General features: G+C 25.8%; 3 protein-coding genes across 5 annotated transcripts; all 3 read left to right on the plus strand.

The window, feature by feature from the left end:
* The first annotated feature begins 378 nt into the window (after positions 1-378).
* On the plus strand, positions 379-3,266 carry LOC132931064 (UDP-glucosyltransferase 2-like). The gene is made up of 5 exons (XM_060997264.1): positions 379-548; positions 673-1,514; positions 2,305-2,524; positions 2,583-2,802; positions 2,893-3,266. The coding sequence occupies exons 2-5, from the start codon at positions 696-698 to the stop codon at positions 3,176-3,178; spliced, it is 1,545 nt and encodes a 514-aa protein (XP_060853247.1). The 5' UTR covers positions 379-548; positions 673-695; the 3' UTR covers positions 3,179-3,266.
* Positions 3,267-5,577: 2,311 nt separating this feature from the next.
* Positions 5,578-8,038, plus strand: LOC132931067 (UDP-glucosyltransferase 2-like). The gene is made up of 3 exons (XM_060997268.1): positions 5,578-5,946; positions 6,881-7,797; positions 7,958-8,038. The coding sequence occupies exons 2-3, from the start codon at positions 6,973-6,975 to the stop codon at positions 8,015-8,017; spliced, it is 885 nt and encodes a 294-aa protein (XP_060853251.1). The 5' UTR covers positions 5,578-5,946; positions 6,881-6,972; the 3' UTR covers positions 8,018-8,038.
* Positions 8,039-9,907: 1,869 nt separating this feature from the next.
* LOC132931063 (UDP-glucosyltransferase 2-like) lies at positions 9,908-18,024 on the plus strand. 3 transcript variants are annotated; one of them, XM_060997262.1, is made up of 4 exons: positions 9,908-11,017; positions 16,451-16,670; positions 16,733-16,952; positions 17,030-18,024. In XM_060997262.1, exons 1-4 carry the CDS (start codon positions 10,196-10,198, stop codon positions 17,313-17,315), a joined length of 1,548 nt encoding a protein of 515 aa, XP_060853245.1. In that variant the 5' UTR covers positions 9,908-10,195; the 3' UTR covers positions 17,316-18,024. The 3 variants fall into 3 exon arrangements, with proteins under 3 accessions (XP_060853245.1, XP_060853246.1, XP_060853244.1); XM_060997263.1 differs by lacking the exon at positions 9,908-11,017 and adding an exon at positions 12,749-13,599; XM_060997261.1 differs by lacking the exon at positions 9,908-11,017 and adding an exon at positions 14,253-15,568.
* Positions 18,025-18,046: the final 22 nt, after the last annotated feature.

The following is an 18,046-nucleotide window of genomic DNA, read 5'->3' on the forward strand; positions in this document are numbered from 1 at the left end:
TTATCTCAATGGTTTAGAGTGTTGTGTTTATTGTATAGACCAGGGTTCCACAACCTTTTTTATTTGAGTATTGGATCCTTTCATATAGCCGTATGACACAAATCTAGAAATAAATAAATGTATGTTTATATACATTTTTTTTTGGAGAGGACTAATTAGGCAACGTATATTTGGACCATTACAATAAACGTAAATAACCAATAATTAAAATTTTCAATTGATTGTAAAATTATATTATCAAACATATAAAAATATAATAACTAAATGTAAACGTGAAGAACACTTTTGATCTACGACACGGTAGTTGGGAAACCTGAACGGATTATCGATAAACAAAAATTATTATCTAAATAATTTTTGCTATTGTGGTCGATTACTTCAATGGTGTAATGTCATTCCGTGATTACAGTGTTTCTCTGTCTATTTTGTAGCCAATTTACGGTTCTTATATTAAAGTGATTGATATATTCTTATAACAATAATTATTTAAATAAAACGTTGAATGTAATGTAATATAATAAATCTCAAGTTATAGTATCAACTACCAAGTAAGCAATTCTGTATTAAAAAAGCAGTCAAACTCATAAAATTGATAAATATCTAAATTAACAATATTTTTACCAAACAAATAATTTGTGACATTAAAATAATTATTATTTTTGTTTCTTTTAGGGTACGAGAAGTTCACAATAATTATGACATTCATTAAGAAATTGATTATCACATTTTATTGCAGTGTTGCAACGTTGTATTATGAACCAGTAGGAATTGAACGAATTTTGGCTATTGGAGCAATAGCTGGAAAGAGCCATTGGAATTTTATGGAAGGAATAATTCGAGCATTAACAGAACATGGCCATAACGTAACAGTTTTGACACCATTTCCTAGTGGTGACAGGGAAAATTATACAGAAATAGATGTATCTAAAGAAATTAGGGCTTTAATGAGGTTGGATATTGACAAAGTGAATAAAGAACTTAATTCACATTTCGATTTAATTAATTTTGTCAACGATTATAGTCGAAATTCTTGTAAAATATTATATGAAAATAATTTCATTAAGAACATACTGACCGATTCTAGATCAGATTTTGATGTCATTTTCATTGAGTTAATGGCATCAGAATGCGTTTCATATTTATCGGCTAAACTAGACATACCATTAATATATGTCACACCACCGCCTCTAATATCCTACTTAGAACGTTCTATCTTAGGACATTATCCAAACCCAGCTGTTGTATCACATGTATTAGCTAATCACAACATTCCCAGAACAATGTTTGAAAGATTTACAAACACGGGGTTATTGTTTTATACATCATTTTTGCTTCAATACAAAAGTTGGTCCGCAAGAATAGCTGATAAAGAGTCATTTGATCAAATCGAACCTATTAAACCCTCCATAATATTTAGCAACGCACATTTCATAACCGATGCTTCAAGACCTATACCACCAAGTGTGATTCAAGTCGGTGGTATACATCTGAGTCCACCAAAAAAAATACCTGACGTAAGTAATTTTCAATTTATAAAATAAATAACACACTACTATTATGATAATAAACAATGGAGATGATGTCACATTCGCATGTAATGTTCTGTCGCACAATACGGTTTATGTAGTATAATTTTCTGCAGTTAGCTAATACAAGAGTGAGCTCACTATAATTAATCTCAAAGAAAAGTACAGTAGATATATGTGTTCTCTAGTTGGATTTCCGCAATAGTTTTAGTATCGGATAGATATATACACATTTTTAAATATTAATATTTTATATACTTGAAACTCACTTATAAATTCAAATTTCATAAAAAAAAAAACCAATGAGAAAAGGCAGATAAATTTCTTTATTTTAGTTTGATACTATTGTTTTCAATTCACTGTAATACAGTAATAATAAAGTTATACTACCCAAAACTAGAACTGACGGACGTGTATTTTGATATAAGTCTATGCGTTAATAAAATGAGGCAACACTTGTAGTTACGTCATCTTAACAATTTTAATGTAAAATATTTAGGATATTGTAGACGGTCTATATTTTGTTCAAAATATATAACATACCCATGTTTGGACCAATAATGATTTACTTAATTATTTTTCTACAGGACGAAATATGATTAATTATTCATCTAGATATTGTTTAACATAGGAAAGTAGATTTATAGTAAAATTAATGAAAATTTCAATTCTAAAAACTCTAAATCTTAGTCGTATTAAAATATTAATAGTTACATCTCTTAAACTCTTTCAGTATTATAATAAATACTAAGACTCTTGATATTAATAACTATTACAGGATATTTTAGAATTCATAGAAAACTCACCACACGGAGTCATCTATTTTACATTGGGTTCTGTCGTGGCAGTATCTTCGCTACCGAAAAATATTAGAAACGACATTATAAAAGTATTGAGTCAAGTTCCTCAGAGAGTGTTATTAAAATATGAAGATGAAATGGTCGATAAACCAGAGAATATCATGGTTAAAAAGTGGTTTCCTCAACGAGATATACTTGGTAAGCTTTGATAAAATATTGATAAATAAATATAACAATTATTTATATATTTTTTTAGTGCATCCTAATGTAAAATTATTTATTAGTCACGGAGGAATATCTGGAGTGTATGAGGCAGTGGATGCCGGTGTTCCGGTTCTCGGATTTCCCGTGTTCTTTGATCAATCAAGAAATTTAAAAAATTTAGTAGATGCAGGAATGGCAATTTCAATGAACCTTGATTCTGTGACTAAGGACACATTCATGAAGGCTATTTTAGAACTCGTTAAGAATAAAAAGTATGGTTAACTATTTGCCAAATCTATATTAACCTGCGCTTAGAATAAATATAATTTCAATTTTTTTTAACAACAAACATTTTTTTTTAGATACATGCAGAACGCTAAAATTGCTTCTAATCGTTTTAAAGACCGTCCACTGTCACCGTCGAAAGCCGTTGATTATTGGACGAGATACGTTATTCGCCACAAAGGCGCTCCTCACTTAAAATCTCAGGCGCTCAATTTGAAATGGTATCAATACTTTTTACTGGACGTCATTGCTGTTGTCATATTAGTTATTTTATTATTATATTATGCTTTTTACAAAATTTTTACATTTGTAAAAAAAATTATGTTTGCATCATGGACAAAATCGAAATCAAAATTTGAGTGATAATTTTTTTTACTAAATTATTTAATTATAAATAAAATATTTAAATATTAATAAAAAAAATTAATATTAGATTTTTTAAGTGTCTACAGTCTGTGTCATGTGGTATAGTGTTTATTAAATTTTAGTTGTGATATCTCTATATCCTAATTTCGTTTTTAAACAGTACCTACACCCGATCTACCGGAAAATATTATTGAATAACCGAACCTACTAATTTATTATTATCACCTAATATTTTTTTGTAATCAGTAATCTATTATTTATTTAACAAATTTACAAATTATTATTATTTTTCTTTTCAACTTAAAATACTTGTTCAAGTTTGTATGAAAAATGTCAAGCACTGTTTTTGTTATCGAAATACTTCGATTTTCCTCTTCAAGGTTGATTTCTAGTTGAAAATTGGAAATAGTTGCTACTTTTGGGGGTCAATTGTAAAAAAATGTTTAGTATTTTACTTTTCATAATCGGGGAAAAATAAATAAAAAAAGCAATAATTTTAAGTAAACTGGCAAAATGTTACAAAATTTATTTTTTATTATTTTCTTATAATTCAAAAACGTATAGCCTTAGGAATAGTAAATATTAAACTTATTTTGACTCTTATTGAGATATTAATAGGTATGATGTTATTTATTTTGATAAATTGAAATTATTAATTGTCGGAACTTAAAATTTTTAAATGTATTTTTAATTTTTCTATATTCAATAATATTTTCAAAATATTATGTTGATTGATTTTTATGTATTATATATTTATACTATGAATCTATTCATATTGTTAATTAACTCAATAGTTAAAACAATGATATAATGTATTGTATGTTTATTCAAAAACATGAAAGGTATTTTAATAAGAGATTCTAAAGTGTTTCTTACTAGAATTTAAAAAAAAAACTTAAGCGTAATCTACATTATTTTTTAATAGCGTTTGTTTCGCAAAGTTAAAATGCTGATGAATGTTGTCAAAATCATAAGAAATCGTTAATGACTTGTTTTACGCCGAAAGATGGAAACTATAGTTTTTAAGTTTTAATTACCTCCGTTGTTGAAAGATAACACATTAACACACATACGTATACAATAATATACACAATGTGTTGTGATTCGTGAAGAATAGTATTATTTAAAATTAATGTTGTTGTTAATATTATTTGTATATCAGTAGTATAAATTGTTATAATAACTGAGAGCTGTACGTTGGTATTTATATATATTTTAGAATTTTTGTAGTTTTTCACCGGTTTTAATCAGATATAATATTTTTGCACTGTAAAGGTTAATAGTCTTGCTTTCTTGATCATTTATAGTTTTGCTATTGAATATTTACATCTACGTGTGCTCTTATGACTGCAGTTAATTTCACATTACAGGTGATGAACTAATCATTACTATTATTTATTTATTATTATTTATGTATAAATTGTGTACTAATGCTCAAATCAGTTATTATTTTAATAAATATCTTATGTGATTTAACTTATAGCCGTGGGTTAAAGTTATTATATTATATATTATTAGATTTTTTTTAATGTATTGATTTAATAATGAATACATTTTATTATTTTTTTATTTGTTTGTAAGTATACGTTTCATAGTAAAAAAAAAAAATGCTTAGATCTTAAATTTCAAAAATATAGTTTCTGGTAGAAAATTAGATATAATAAATTGATTCCTATTGTAAGTGATAGTGGAAGAGGAAGTCAATAGAAATAATTATCAGTATTTTTAAAAATAATCGGGAAATTTTTTGACTTTTAGTTTTTTTTTTTTTTGATTTAAGAATTACAATATTTTTGTTTGGTTATATAAATAATAAAAATTAATATAAGGTTCCTCATCAAGTATTCATATTCTTACAGAAATTAAAAAAATATAGATAAAAGATAATACATTGTCTTGATTTTATTTTATAAACATTTAAAGTTCAAATAAACCAAATCACGAACATTTACAAATTATTTTGTAATTAAAAATCTATAAAATTTTTATTTTAATTTCTAAGATTTGAAAATCTTCTTTAAGATTTCTCATTATTTTTTGTTTAAAAACAAAAGTCTAACGTTAGGTTATATTCATATTTTAAGAGCGTTTGAAGTTTTGACGACATTGGGCATTTTAACTTTTAGTAAATATTTTTGTTATTCTTCATAATATATCATTCGTAGAAATTTGAAACTTTTCACTATTATTTAATTTATATTTGTTTTTATAAAATGCGAAATAATGTTAAATAATTTACACATATTTTAAGCTATTTGAACTTTAAAAATAATTTTTTGTATAATATAAACCACTTATATGAGAAATTTTAAGATTAATAATTTAGGAACATAAGAATAATTTAGTATATTACTATTATTTTAATATAATATTTGTATATGATAACAAAAGGAATTATTTTAGTTCTGCTTTGTTCGTTACAGTGTTTACACGTGCGTGTGGTGTGTGTTCTTTGTTTCTACAGTAGAATTATTATTACCTATAGTGAGTAGTGATTAGCGATGGCATAAGTACCTCTAATAACCATTTTATTTTTGACTTTTGTACATATGATTATAATAATCACGCATACTCGTTTTTAACGTACTATTTTTTTTTCTATCTGTAAAAGTTAGGTTTATATACTTCAACTTGAATTTAATTTATTCATAACTATAAAACATCAAATTATCTCATTTCGTTTTATAGTTAAAATATTAATTGTATAAATGTTTATCGTAAATATCCATTTACGATAAACATCTATTACTAATGGTATTTTATGAGTAAGTGTATTAGAATTATTAATTGATTTTAGTATTCGAGAATATTTTTTATATATTTTGATATTATTATTTCTTACTTTAAATAGCTAAACCTAATATTATTATTTATTTAGTAAGTATTTAAATTATATTAATTGTGGTAGGTTAGATAAGAAAATTCAACAATTGTTTTCATTTTGTTTATTTTATTAATTATTTAATAATCATGAAATAGTATGATTGTGTGTGCAAAGATAATAATAATAATTATTATTATGCATAGGATGTGATTAAAGTGTAAGTTTTTTTAAATTACAATACATTAGCTAAAATAATTCGTAGAAATATTCTTTATTTTTGTTTAAATACATTTAAAAAAAAAAAAAACCGAGAATACGTTTTTTTTTAATTGTTAAGCATAATTTATGAAGAATTTCATGTTATATTTTCCAGTTTTTTGATTGATAAACAAACATTATATTAATATTAATCGCCTAAAGGGGAAAAAACAGTTTATTTAAAAATAAAAAAAATATTTTATAATTAAATTATATTTTGTGTAGAAAATGGTATAAATATTTGGTAAAACTGCAGGTGATACGTAAATATTATAATTAACCCGCAGTTTTTTGTAATGTTTTCCCAATTATTAAAAACAAAATAGTAATATTTTTATTTTTAAATCCTCAAATTAAAAACAAGATTGCATTTTCTACTAGAAACCGTTCAGAATTTCGAAATAAATTGTATGCTCCTCAAGAAAAAAATCAAGACCATAACATAAATGTGTACCCAATTTATATAATACCATTATGTACCAACCTATCTGATATAATGAATTTTGTTACTTTATATTATACTTACGCATTATAAAGTTATATATTTTATGCTCACAACTTTAATCGTAATTATCAATAATTAGTATTTATATGCATTTTGTTTATATTATTTATAGGGAAGAAAGTAAAGGTCACAAAAAAAAGAAAAGAAAAGAATGTGAATGTTAGCTTAACGTTGAGCAGAATATTAATATATATAAAATAAATCATGTTACGACCAACGATTATAACAATATTGTTTGTATGTGGATGGTCCACAATAATTTTGCCAGCCGATTCGGCACGTATTTTAGCAGTTGAGCTGACAGGTGGAAGAAGCCATTGGAATTTCATGAGTTCGGTATTGCGGTCTTTAATAGAAAAAGGCCACAATTTGACCATTTTTTCTCCATTTACCGATATTGATTTTTGTGGTGTGAACTGTTCTTTGATAGATACATCTAAAGACTATCCAACTATAAGTTCGATAAGCTTTGTAAATGTCTTAACAACATATAGTTCGATCACACAGCTTATATCTCAAGGCGTTAGTTTTACACGAAGTCGTTGTGACGCTATGTATAATAACAATGACATAAATAAGATTTTAACGGTAAAAAATAATTCTGGTTACGAGATTTTAATTATTGAACCGATGGCCGGCGAGTGTGCTTCACACATAGCAGGCATTCTTCAAATTCCTGTGGTGTACCTTATCCCTTCGCCAATGTTAACATTCATAGAACCATTAATTTTTGGTCATATACCAAACCCTGCATTTGTATCCCATATATTAAGTAACCATGCATTTCTCAAAACATTTGGTCAGAGATGTATCAACGCAGCGCTATTGGCATACAGTTTGATCGCAAGAGAATACCACGAATGGATAATTAAAAAAACTCAGCCACAGTCTTATGATTCGGCCGAGTCTATCAAACCTTCGCTTGTTTTTGTCAACTCCCATCACATTACTGAACAATCGAGGCAAATCCCACAAAATTTGATACCGATTGGCGGTATACATCTCAGCCAACCAAAAACTATATCAAAAGTAAGTTAATCGTGTTAATATTGTTATTCGCTCACAATCAAAGTAACACAAATTAATATTGAAACAATACTTTTGAAAACGAATTAATACATATTTAATATATAAATATATTAAATTGTTTTAATAAATATTTAATTCAAAATGTTTGATTATTTTTAAGATACTCCGCAAAACTAGAAGCACGGTGGTATATTGCTACTATAATTTTCTATTTAAATAACGTTCACTGAAAATATTTGAGTAATATTTTATTATAAATTGGTTTAAAATTAACCTTATTGAAGATTTTATTTATTAATAATTATTAAATTATAATTACTATTGGTTTTTAATTTTTTAATCTTTTTTTTCTCTATTTTTTCTAATATTTCCAAAAACCAATTAAGTATTTAAACTTGTTTAAACTTTAAGATATTACCTGAGTACAATACTATTATGATAATAAATTAAATAGATAGTTGATAATGACTAATAAGCATCTTGTATCATTTATCTTTAAATATACTAAGTGAAGTAAATTATTAATTATCTTATATATTTAAATGTAATTTATGTAGATTAAATAATTTTAATGGTATTAATTATGCACATTACTGGCATAGAAAATACATTTCAAATTATCATAAATATATTAATATTTGTTTATTTAATGATTGAATAATAAATAATTGGCTGCAAATAATTGATCGCAATGTAAATTTATCACACAATAGTTTATTTTAAATTACGAACGTATGAAATAATGAAATAGCACTTTTTCGTTAAATTAATTTATCGTTAACTGTGAACCTTCACAATGTAGCGTCTCGTAATTGTTTCATACCACTTTAAGTTGTATGCATCCTTCGATTTGGCATTTTAATAATAAAATTAAAAAAATAAGAAAGTATTAATAGATTTAAAGTCGAACGTTTAAGAGTATATTGAAACAAAAATTCCGAGATAGAGCAGCTTAAATAAAAAAAGTATTGTACCGATTTTAAAAATAATACAAATGTTCTTTATGGCGTTACATATTTTCAATTGCAAGTTTTAGTTTTAGTTTTTTTTATTATTATTGTTATATAATAACTACATATATATAAAATGTCTTAATAAAAATATAAATCTAAATAAGCGAACTAAATAGAAAATATTACATTTGTAATAAATTGCCAAGCGGTAAATATATAGTAATTGCGATTAATTATTTACGATAGATCTTTGAAAGCCTAAAATATTTGTTGGTTCTAGTATATTAATTAGTATTATTTTATGAATTAAGTTGTGAATAGAATTAATATTTTATAGAAGTTTGATACGTACTAATATATTATAATATAAAGAAACTTGCAAGAAAATTTTTTTTATTTAGAATATGTTATATTAAAATATCTTATTTCATAATATTTGTATTATAAACTGTCGTATAGCTTATAGTAAAGATAATATTTACTATCTTCAAGAGTCAAGACTCTTATATTATTTATCATGATTTTTAATTATTAAGTAAAGTATACGATAAATTAATTAAAGTATTTAAAAAATACGGTTAAGATTATATAATTTAATAAAATAATAACTATTTAGTATTTGCGCAATTTGTCTGATAAAAACTACAAATGTGACCGTAGTGTACTTTTAAGTAGAAGTGTTACAGGAATGAAAATAATATGTATTATAATATGAAAAAGCACTTGAATATATAAAATGTCTATTGGGTTTAATTCTATGATATTAATAGTGTTATACTGATTAAGATGTGAAAAAACCAACCGTATTTCATCAAAAAGAAAAACAAATATAAACATATAAACATGAATTTCTATTAAAACTTATTGTTCAATAAGGAATTATATAAATTATTATAACCTGGTCAGACAACTATCTACCTATTCATTAAAATATTTCATAAACTTATGTTTTAGAAGTCGGTATAACAATATAGATTATATTAACTAAGTCCTTGATAACGTTGAATAATTACTAGTTGTTCAATTATTATATGAACTTGAACAAAAAATGTTTGAATACAATTAAAAAATATACATTTGTATACATAAGTCATATTTACATTATACAATTTGTAAAATTTGCAATTGTTATAAATTCAAAAGCATCAATACGAAATAGTTACCTGCTAAAATATGCACCTATGAACCTAGATAAAACATTTTTAGGACATAAAATTACGATAGTCAATAGAATCCATACTAATTTTGGGTATTATGAACTGATCAACTAATTATTGTTTAAATTTATATAATTTACGATAACCTCGAAAAACTTCTTATTATGGTATTACGTAAACTATGTAATTTTGCAACGAGTTTAATTAACTAATATAGAAAATGGAAGGAAAAAACATCAATATATATTATATTATGATATATTCAGTCGTTTCGAAGTAACCGTAACAATGAACACGTCGTTTCATACGATGAAGTTATTAGTGTTTTATATTTTTACCGGTTTGATATCATATGTGCCTGTTGATGCATTGGAAATCCTTGCAATAGAAAATATTGCCGGTAAAAGTCATTGGAATTTTTTGAGTGCAGTACTCCGATCTCTGTCGGACAATGGTCATAATGTCACCGTATTTACACCATTTCCAGATGGCAATCGGGTCAACTATACCGAAGTCTACATAGAATTACCATCGAAAATCTCACTGGATGCCGTAGAAACCTTAAATACATTTGGAATACCTACGGTGATGATACCTTTAGTAATGAACATGACTCGTTATTTTTGTAATATCGTTTATGAACTCGACGATATGCGAGAAATATTAAACAGTGGTAAATCAAATTATGATATTGTCATCACAGAAATAGCATCGTCGGAATGTTCGTCCTATGTAGCTTCTAAGCTGGATTTGCCACTGATATACGTAATTCCATCGCCAATGGTCACCTACATCGAGCGTACTGTACTTGGAGACGTGTCAAATCCAGCAACTGTATCTCATCTGATGGCTTATCACGCGGTACCTAGAACGTTTGCTCAACGATTATCAAATGTTGTCCTCTTGGGTTTTAGTTTGTTTGCATTGATATACAAAGAAATGGAACTGAAAAAAATCGACGAACAACCATTTGATCTTGTGGAACCTAAAAAACCGTCGTTGGTATTCATGAACACACATTACGTTACCGATGCGCCAAGACCTTTGCCTCCAAGTGTTATACAAATTGGAGGAATACATCTGAACACACCTGCAAAAAGCATACCAAACGTGAGTAAATTAAACTGGTATAAAATAATTATCCATTGATATTGAAAGCTTTAACGATAAGGTTTTAATATACATTTGCTTTGGAAAGATAATTGTATATCAATATTTAGCATTATGGTATGTGATTTAAATTAAAATGTAGGTCATGTTTGGAATCAGATTTTAAAGTAAAATATATGTTTACAATTGTCGTTCTTATAGAGTATTACGTTTTTTTTTTTATTAAAAAGTTTATACGCATAAGAAATAGTTTAATAATGAAGTTTGCACTAATCATACTTAGTAACTTTTTATGGTTTATTACTATTTAATGGAGGACATTTGTCATTGTAACCAGTATATAGAAGTATTATGTTGCTTATTAATGTGTTATAATATTCTAAAGAAACATACAAGAAAAATCGAAAAACCAGTATTTTATACTAGAATATTATAGACTAAAGAATCTTATTTAAAAAAATTGTATTATAAAATGTTCATATTACTTTTAGTGAAGATAATTTACGTAGGACCAAATTCGAAAATACAGTATAATATTATGATGAAAATTAAAATTATATGTTCTTCATACTTTTATAACTAATTTTCTTAATTAAATAGATTATAAAGAACACATAACTCGTTGATATTTTATGTAAGATTTTTTATTTATTTTTATATTAAATAAATACTATTTCTGCGTACTCAGGAATAATAAATTTCATTTTATTAATTTAATTAGGTGAAATAAAATAAAAATTATGACTACTTATTGTTAAATTAAGCTATTTACGTACCTCCATTATGCATTGATAGAATTTTAACATAATAAGTAACATTAGTGACACACATCAGTATAATATCGATAACCTCACCAAAGTATAATTAATATTATTATTAGTGTTATTGTTTATGTAGGTACTTCTAAACATTTTTAGGAGAATTATAATTTAAATACAACATATTTAATTTTTTTTCAAATGAGACTATACTTGTTTTAGACTATAATGAAGTTAAAATTAATTTGGATATGATTAACAATGTATAGTGAACTTATTGAACAATATTATAAAAACAAATATTTAATACAATTTCCATGAGCAGTGTACCTATTTTCTTAATTATAGTTTGGATTACCTAGCATTATAGTTACCAAAACTAAACAATTTTACAATAATATTATGTTTTAGTTTTTGAAATATAAATTTCTTTCGTTCATTCAAAATTCAACACATTTCAAAATTGTTTTTTTCCATATTATAAATAAACAACTCTATAAAATGGTTGTTTTCAATTTTTTTTTTTAAATCAGAAAAAAGTATTTAAATTGTTTTTGACTTTATTTTATTTTAGACCATTGTAAAAGGTAGACTATTGCCAATTAATCATATATTATATTGAAAAAACTACACTACAATATCTGCATTGTATTTCGAATTATAGCTACCAACTTTCCAATTTATTTACAAACTGTAAATTTATGACACAAAATCACAAATTTCATACTATTTAATAAATAATTAAATATTTAAATAATATTTAAATAAAATTCACTAAATTTATCATACTATTTGTAGGTATCGCAAAAAGATTAACAAATTATATTCTAGATTTAAATATTAGCGATAACCTTAAATACATTTCATGCATGTTTAATAACTATGTAATTTTGCTACGGTTATAATTAACTAATATTGCATAGGGAATGAAAAAACATATACATAAGTATTAAGTATATTAGTATATATAATTCAATACTCAGTCCTTTCGAAGTAACCGTAACAATGAACACGTTCTTTTGTATGATGAAGTTATTAGTGTTTTATATTTTTACCAGTTTGATAACATATGCGCATGTTGATGCATTGGAAATCCTTGCAATAGAAAATATTGCCGGGAAGAGTCATTGGAATTTTATGAGTGCAGTTCTCCGATCTTTATCGGACAATGGTCATAATGTTACTGTATTTACACCATTTATCGATGGAAATCGTGTCAACTATACAGAAGTCTATGTAGAATTACCATCGAAGATGTCACTGGATGCCGTAGAAACGTTAAATACATTTGGCAAACCTATGGTGATGGTACCTTTGCTCATGAACATGACTCGTAATTATTGTAATATTATTTATGGACACAGGGACATGCGAGAAATATTAAACAGTGGTAAATCAAATTATGATATTATTATAACTGAAGTTTTATCGTCGGAGTGTGCATTCTATGTAGCTTCTAAGCTGGATTTGCCAATGATATATGTAATTCCATCGCCAATGATCACCTACATCGAACGTACTGTACTTGGAGACGTGTCAAATCCAGCAACTGTATCTCATTTGATGGCTTATCACGCGGTACCTAGAACGTTTGTTCAGCGATTATCAAATGTTGTCCTCTTGGGTTTTAGTTTGTTTGTATTAATATATAAAGAAATGGAACTGAAAAAAATCGACGAACAACCATTTGATCTGGTGGAACCTAAAAAACCGTCGTTGGTATTCATGAACACACATTACATTACCAATGCGCCAAGACCTATGCCTCCAAGTGTTATACAAATCGGAGGAATACATCTGAACACACCGAGAAACATACCAACTGTGAGCAGTAAATAAATTAATATATTAAAATTACCACAATTTTATGTGTTGTCAGTTAAGACTCAGGTGTATCGTTTCAGTTATTTAATTGATAGTGTTAACTTATTTACGAGTATTTTTAAATTAATACCAGTCTCTAGCTCTATAGTTTGGGGATATAACAGTTTCCAGTATAAATATGATATTTATTAATCTATGCATGTGAATTACAATATACCAGGTCAAAAATATTTAATCATCAATTTTATTAAAAGGTAATACGTTGAAAAATTTGATCTAACCAGTTTTTATAATATATGATACATTATATTTTTTTTTAAATACAAAAACAAAAATTAATTTGAATTTGGAATAATATTATTTAATATTTCATATTTTTGTATCGATCAAAGCTACAGTGATTATCATTTTCTCTATTTTCTAAAAAGAAACTTATATTATTATTTATTACTTTTAACCATTTATCCAAGTTGTCAATAATAATAAAAACAATTAGTCAGTTGTTTTAATTTTAAATAATATATATTTTTGGTAAAAGAGGAGTATAGGTTAATCTTTATAGTCTATTATTTCTACATCACTGTATATTACATGTTATTAAATTTATTGTAATTAGGACCTTAGTAATTAATAACTACTAACTTATAGATACAATATTCACATTATTAATATAACATACTGATATTTAGGTACTGCTTTAATAATTATAACATTATAAGTAGTGGAAAATGATGAATGATTAAGAAAATAAGACGTACCTTTTCTTTTGAATTTCGTTATCTTCTAAATAATTTACTCTTTGATCTTAAATAGCACACACAAACACATAAGTATATATGAACACAGGTAGAACATTTTAATTAAACAACATTTAATAATAATAGGCATATTTTTTTAAGTCAGAACTGTATAATGTTTCAGATTAATTAAAAAATATAATAAATAATAACGACTAGACTACCTATACCTACAACATGAATACGAGGGGCTTAATACAATACTTTAATTAATCAGTGTAAAATCAGTGTTTAAATACTACATATCAATTATTTTGTAGATATATTTCATTTACTTTTTTTTTAGTGAACACTCTAAAATATACTGTGAATCTGAGTAGCTTATATTTTTTAATATGGATTACAATGTTAAAGTTTTATATGTGTTGACCGTTTTTTTAATATTTTCAATGTTTTGTGGACCATGTGTACAACCGATAGAAAGTGTGAACATTTTAGCAATAGAAACGATTGCAGGCAAAAGCCATTGGAACTTTTTCAGCTCGGTACTACGATCGTTGACAGATAAAGGACATCATGTCACTGTATTTACTCCAATCACAGAAGGTAACCGCGAAAATTATACGGAAATCGATACATCTGACGATTTACCAAAAAAACAGGAGATAAGCTTGGCGGATATGATGAATTTGTTCGGTGATCCAATCAAGATTCTATGGTTCGGTCCACGTATAGCGAGATCCTATTGCGATATCATTCATGGAAATAAACAATTGAAAGACATTTTGGAAGGCTTCGTTCATACGGATTTTGATGTGGTCCTTATCGAACCCATCTGGTTGGACTGTATGTCATATGTAGCCACCAAGTTGGAGTTGCCTATAATATACTTAATACCGCAGTCAATGGTCTCATTTTTGGAGTATAATCAACTTGGAAATATGCCTAATCCAGCGTCAGTATCACATTTTATGGCTGGCCACGGTGTTCCCAAAACGTTTGTTCAACGATTTGCCAATGCTGCTTTATTGTCGTACAGTTTATTGACATTAAGTTGCACAGAGCATCTTCTTAAGTACATTGAACCGAAACCATATGACGTACAGAAACCTATAAAACCTTCCGCATTAATTGTAAACAGTCATTATATAAGTGAACCATCAAGACCTTTTTTGTCAAATGTTGTTTTTGTGGGTGGTATCCATTTGAACGCAGTACAGACAATTCCAAATGTATATTAAATTATATATGAAATCATATTTTATCTAAAAATACTAATAGTCAAATCGTTATTTTTTTTTCGTAAAATTCTATTAATTTGGTTTGTTATAATAATATCAAATAACAATCATAAAATTGTTTTTTGTCGTATTAGCATCAAGCTAAACTAACTATAGAAGATTGTATTTCCTCTCTTTAGTTGATTATATTTCATTGAAATATTGAATGAATATTAAAAAGTATTTTACTTTTTATTCCAGCTATCTATTAACGAAAAATTAATTATTTTTACTAATTTACAAATTGTTTAAAAAAATAAAAGCTTGATAACTTAATATTAGTTTTGCTGAAAACTAATTTTTCACAAAAAAGACTGTTTTATTTTATTGTTTGTAGGTTTTACGGATTATTTAAAAAAATACTGGGGATTATTCTATGGCCCCCAAAGTATCAAAAATTAAATATATAACGAGAACTAACACTTCAAATCAAAAATAGTGGTATTTTTGTAATTCACATAGGCAACATGAAACACAAAACGATAACACACATAATTATAAATTCAATACATTCATCATTCCAATTAGAATCTAAAAAGATTGATAGTAGATTCAAAAATACTAACAAAATGTAATTCGATTATTTTTATCAAATTTTATACAATTTGAAGTTAAATAAGTATCTAGTAATGCAATTATTGTAAATTATTATATTGTATAAAATTCTTAATAACGATTTTAAAAGAATGTCTAACTACAAAAAATTAATTTTTGATGTATATAAACTTTAAAAAAAATTATTATTTTGAAAAAATATCATAGAATCACGATTATGTTATATATTATAAGTTGATTACTAGTATAAAATTAATCATTTTTTATTATCGATTTAAGGATATACTGGAGTTTATTGAGAACTCACCTCATGGAGTGATTTATTTTACGTTTGGCTCAGTCGTAGCAATGTCGACATTACCTGTTCATATTCAAAATGCATTCAAAGAAGCTTTAGCACAAGTACCTCAGAGGGTATTATGGAAATATGAAGGAGAAATGAAAGATAAACCAAAAAATGTAATGACAAGTAAATGGTTTCCTCAGCGTGATATACTTAGTAAGATATTTTTATTAAAATACGAATATATTGTGAATATAATAATCTACTTTATTTTCTAGTGCATCCCAATGTAAAATTATTTATTAGTCACGGAGGTATATCTGGTGTATATGAGGCTGTGGATGGATGTGTTCCTGTTCTTGGATTCCCTCTATTCTACGATCAACCTAGAAACATAGACAACTTAGTTGAAGCAGGAATGGGGATTTCCATGGACCTGTTAACAGTAGAAAAGGATGAACTATTAAAAAATATTTTAGATCTCACTAGTAATGAAAAGTGAGTTATCCTCAGTACTAGCAAAAACATTAAATACCGAATTAAATGTTTATTATATATTATTATTACTATTATAGATACGCAAAAAATGCTAAAATTTCTTCTGAAAGATTTAAAGACCGACCGATGTCACCAGCAGAATCAGTCGTTTACTGGACGGAATATGTAGTTCGTCATAAAGGTGCACCACATTTAAAATCTCATGCAATGAATTTGTCGTGGTATCAATACTTTTTATTGGATATTGTTGTTGTTTTGTTAATTTTTCTCTCTTTAGTTATTTTTATTACTTATAAAGTTTTTAAAATTATTTATTATAACTTTTTAAAATATTTACAAAATATCAAACCAAAGTTAGAATAATGTGTGTATTATAATCTTATTAAACTATTCAAGTGTATTATATAATAAAATACATTTTTCACATTGATAGCTATTAAATTCACATTTAAATAAAAACGTAATTTTAAATGTATTCAACATAAAATAATCACCTTTTTTGAGTATTATATTGTTTATGTTTTGATATCCTAAATATATTAAAACTAAACAAAAAATTCGAGTATTTAAATCCAAAGTTCTGAGGAATAGTGAGTATATTATCTAATAATACCCTACTATTTTGTTCATAATGTCGCACTCCTTGAAGACTTATTTCCAGCTACCCATAATAAATGATTACTAACAGAAAAAATATAGTTATCAACTTCTCCAACCACATAATTTCTGCTAACCGTGTGAATTACTTGACAATAAGTGACCCATCACCCCTTCTGTACTCTAGTAGTATTGACGCTTTTACGACCTTGTACTTTAATTTATTTATCCTATTAATTGTAAATATTTAAATTAAAATTTATTATATTTTTATTTAATACCTATATTTTAGTTAGAACATAGAACATTGTTAATAACTGTAAAATTATCATCCTTATTGGCTTGTGACACTATAATTGTTATCTATTTTCATAAGTTAAAACTGTATAATTCTTTTAACAATAAGTTTAGATGATTATTAGATGTCGTTGATGTCAGAGATATTTTATAATTTTAATAAAGATATTAAAATATGTATCGTTTTTGATGGTAACAGT

The sequence above is a fragment of the Rhopalosiphum padi genome, chromosome 4, assembly GCF_020882245.1.
Source record: "Rhopalosiphum padi isolate XX-2018 chromosome 4, ASM2088224v1, whole genome shotgun sequence".
In the NCBI taxonomy this organism is placed as follows: Eukaryota; Metazoa; Arthropoda; class Insecta; order Hemiptera; family Aphididae; genus Rhopalosiphum; species Rhopalosiphum padi.